The sequence below is a fragment of the Arachis hypogaea genome, chromosome 20, assembly GCF_003086295.3.
Source record: "Arachis hypogaea cultivar Tifrunner chromosome 20, arahy.Tifrunner.gnm2.J5K5, whole genome shotgun sequence".
Classification (NCBI taxonomy): domain Eukaryota; kingdom Viridiplantae; phylum Streptophyta; class Magnoliopsida; order Fabales; family Fabaceae; genus Arachis; species Arachis hypogaea.
In genome coordinates, this window is record NC_092055.1 from 112,440,740 (window position 1) to 112,444,283 (window position 3,544).

The 3,544-nt window shown below is 37.5% G+C and overlaps 1 protein-coding gene across 2 annotated transcripts; it reads right to left on the bottom strand.

Moving 5' to 3' along the window:
* Positions 1 to 460: 460 nt before the first annotated feature.
* Positions 461 to 3,130, bottom strand: LOC140182636 (uncharacterized). 2 transcript variants are annotated; one of them, XM_072229806.1, is made up of 4 exons: positions 2,884 to 3,130; positions 1,544 to 2,269; positions 1,313 to 1,469; positions 461 to 1,107 (listed from the first exon to the last, which is right to left on the bottom strand). In XM_072229806.1, the coding sequence occupies exons 2-4, from the start codon at positions 1,730 to 1,732 to the stop codon at positions 1,055 to 1,057; spliced, it is 399 nt and encodes a 132-aa protein (XP_072085907.1). In that variant the 5' UTR covers positions 1,733 to 2,269; positions 2,884 to 3,130; the 3' UTR covers positions 461 to 1,054. The 2 variants fall into 2 exon arrangements, with proteins under 2 accessions (XP_072085907.1, XP_072085908.1); XM_072229807.1 differs by having other exon boundaries at positions 1,544 to 3,130.
* Between the last annotated feature and the right edge of the window lie 414 nt (positions 3,131 to 3,544).

Genomic DNA, 3,544 nt, shown 5'->3' on the forward strand with positions numbered 1-3,544 from the left:
CCGCACGGCTAATCATATGTCGGTTCTCGCTAGCGTCGGAATAGGACCATTGTCCTTTTGCACACTGTTACTGCACCCAACATTCGCAAGTTTGAAGCTCGTCACAGTCATCCCTTCCCAGATCTTACTCAGAATACCATAGACAAGGTTTAGACTTTTCGGATCTCAGGAATGCTGCCAATGGTTCTAGCCTATACCACGAAGGTTCTAATATCAAATTCAGATGCTCTGTTGTCAGGAGAAACGATGTGAATCGTTGATTAGAGACCCAAGAGAATATACTCCGGCTGTCGTCCAATGACTACGTTGAACATCATGTAGACCGCTTGTGGTTGTCAGGCACGCGAATCTTGGCTAAGCGAGTAACGAAGATAGTGGGTGATTGTCACGGGTCACCCCTTCATTCTGACTTAACTGAATTAAGAACAAGAGTATATCTTGGAGAAGAAGTAGGCATGAATTGAAGGAAAAACAATAGTACTTGCATTAATTCATGAAGAATAGCAGAGCTCTACACCTTAATCTATGGGGTGTAGAAACTCCACCGTAGAAAATACATAAGTGAAAGAGGTCTAGGCATGGCCGTGAGGCCAGCCTCCAAATGTGTACAATAGTCTATATGGTTCTCAAGATCAAAAGTGATCCCAAGATAGATAAATAAGTCTCTAAAAGTAGTTTTTATACTAAACTAGTTACTAGGGTTTACTGAAACTGAGTAACTAAATGCAGATAGTGCAGAAATCCACTTTCGGGGCCCACTTGGTGTGTGCTTGGGCTGAGAATTGAAGCTTTTTCGTGCTTAGACTGTTTCTGGAGTTAAACACCGGCTTTGGTGCCAGTTTGGGCGTTTTACGCCAGAATTTTTAGGCTGACTTTGAACGCCAGTTTGGGCCATCAAATCTGGGGCAAAGTATGGACTATTATATATTGTTGAAAATTTTAGGATGTCTACTTTCTAACGCAATTGAGAGCACACCAATTGGGTTTCTGTAACTCCAGAAAATCCACTTCGAGTGCAGGGAGGTCAGAATCCAACAGCATCTGCAGTCCTTTTTCAGCCTCTGAATAAGATTTCGCTCAGGTCCCTCAATTTCAGCCAGAAAATACCTAAAATTATAGAAAAACACACAAACTCATAGTAAAGTCCAGAAATGTGATTTTTGAATAAAAACTAATAAAAACATGATAAAAATTAACTAAAACATACTAAAAACTATGTAAAAACAATGCCAAAAAGGGTATAAATTATCCGCTCATCACTCAGCTTTGGCGCGATAGTCAAGGAACCATCTCTAATGCTCTCAATCAATACCTGGCAGACGATGCTCAATATTTTGTTCAGTCGTGAATGTTGGCTCGTAAAAAATATTATACAACCTCAACCTTGTTTTCTTCCAAGACTTCCCTATGCTTTTCAAAATATTTTTCTTGATAGTTCCTTCGTTATCTTCATCAAAGTAGAAAATTTGCTACAAAGATAATACAATTTGTCAATTATTGTAAAAATAAGCAGATTTAATTCAAAGGGGATATAAAATTTTACCTTGACATATTCGTTATAAACCTTGTTTTTAGTGATAATCTTACGCCAACTTTCCTCAAAGATATAAAATTTTTCATAGTCAGATCCCAGCAGACCAAGCACGCCACTCAACAGTCCAGCTTCGTCTCCAATTGGTTGCTTTGCGTTGTTGAACTTGAGCACGATCCTTCTACCGTTAGGCCGTTCCATAGCCTCCCTCACGCTTAATTTTGCGGGCTTGATTGTGCCGTCGGCATCTATAAGCCAAATTTAATACCTTATGTGTGTCTCCGTTGTGGACATTATGCACGAAAAATAATACATAACATGGGGTCTAACTCGAATTGAAGAAAGAAAAATAATTGAATATGTTACTGATGTTCTTAATTGTCCAAAACTCTGTAGTCTTGCGTCCTTTGCGACTCTGAGCTCCGGAAGCAACAAAGGATTGGTCATCAACTTCTTGATCAAGAGAATCTACCTCATCTGCATTAGCGTCCAAGTTTTCGTGGCATGGCTCCGAGTTGTGAATGCTACTTGTGCTCATCTGTGGAGCAGGCCTTCGTTCACTGCGCGGTGGACGGTACGGGTGTGAAGTTGCTGGGACACCATCACCACTGGCCGGGAGAATTTGAGCGACATCATGGTGGGAAGCTGAAGCCGGAAGCGGAGCCGCTTGAGGATGCTGACATGCTGGTCTGAGTTTTGGTTTTTTCGTGTAACAACCTTTCCTAGCTATCTTAATGTCTGAATACCAGGAATGCAGAAAAAAATCAAGTCATTTTAGATCCAATTAAGAGTATTTTAAATAAATGAAAGAAGGACAAGTATTCACAAATTGGTCAAATACACAAATCATAATTTCTCATCCTTAGTACTAAGTCTAACCATGTTAAAAACTTTTTTCTTGGATATCAAACTCTATTTTGCAAATAATCCATGTATAGCAAGAAAGTTTATTATTATAGTTTTGGGATAATCAAATGAAACTCTTGTATATATCACAAACTAAAAATTTCTCATCATGATCTCAATAATCATAATATATTTACCTCATCCACCCAATTAAATACAAGTTCTAAATGAAAGAAGGACAAGTATTCACAAATTGGTCAAATACACAAATCAATTTACTTTATAGGCGAGGTGCGTTTGGTAACAGATGAGATGATTAATTGGAGTAGGATTTCAGCAAAAGATGAGACATGATTAATTGGAAGGTTCAGAGCATTGGTTATCATGATAGGACTTTGATAAAATTTCTCATCTCTTTAGAAATTACCTAATTTGATAAGAAGACAAAGGAGTAAGGTAAACATAACGAAACATACACAAACTCCATTTACAATAAGAACACCTACTGTAATCACATTTTAACATCACACATTTTATTGAAAGAAAGGGGTGGTTATCGGAGCAGAGAGGACGGGCCAACAGCTGTCTCGAACCGATGACGACCACGCGGGCAGAGACAGCGACGCGACTGGCAGCTTCTACAGACTGAGAATGCGACGTGAGATGAGCAGTCCTCGTCGGCGACAGCAAACGCAGGCCAAAGCGCGAGAGGTGAGAACTTCTCTTGGTGGGGGGGGGGGGACTTGGTTCAATGTATTCAGAGCTGTGAGGTAGGACTGAAGTGTATAAGGATTGTGAAGAAGATGTGAGGCGCAGACGCTGGGGTATTTTATAAGAAGGATACTTTTATTTTGCAAGTGTTTGAAATTGTGAAAAACCAAATCCTATATACGTCTTTTATTCTGAATTAATAATAATAATAATAATAATAATAATAATAATAATAATAATAATAATAATAATAATATTTATTATAATGAGTATATATTGCCAAAAAAATAGTATAATCACCGGAATGATTATAGCGGGAGGAATCTAAAGAATAAAAATATTAAAGAAATTAAATTTGGTGTTGATTTTTTTAATTTTGAAATAATAATAATAATAATAATAATAATAATAATAATAATAATAATAATAATAATAATAATAATATGGACAAGAATA

Coding starts and splice junctions, on each gene's coding strand:
- LOC140182636 (XM_072229806.1), bottom strand. CDS start 1,732: ATGGAACGGCCTAACGGTAGAAGGATCGTGCTCAAGTTCAACAACGCA. Junction 1,470..1,543: donor TTTATAACGAATATGTCAAG/GTAAAATTTTAT, acceptor TTATCTTTGTAG/CAAATTTTCTACTTTGATGA. Junction 1,108..1,312: donor TATTGAGCATCGTCTGCCAG/GTATTGATTGAG, acceptor CTATAATTTTAG/GTATTTTCTGGCTGAAATTG.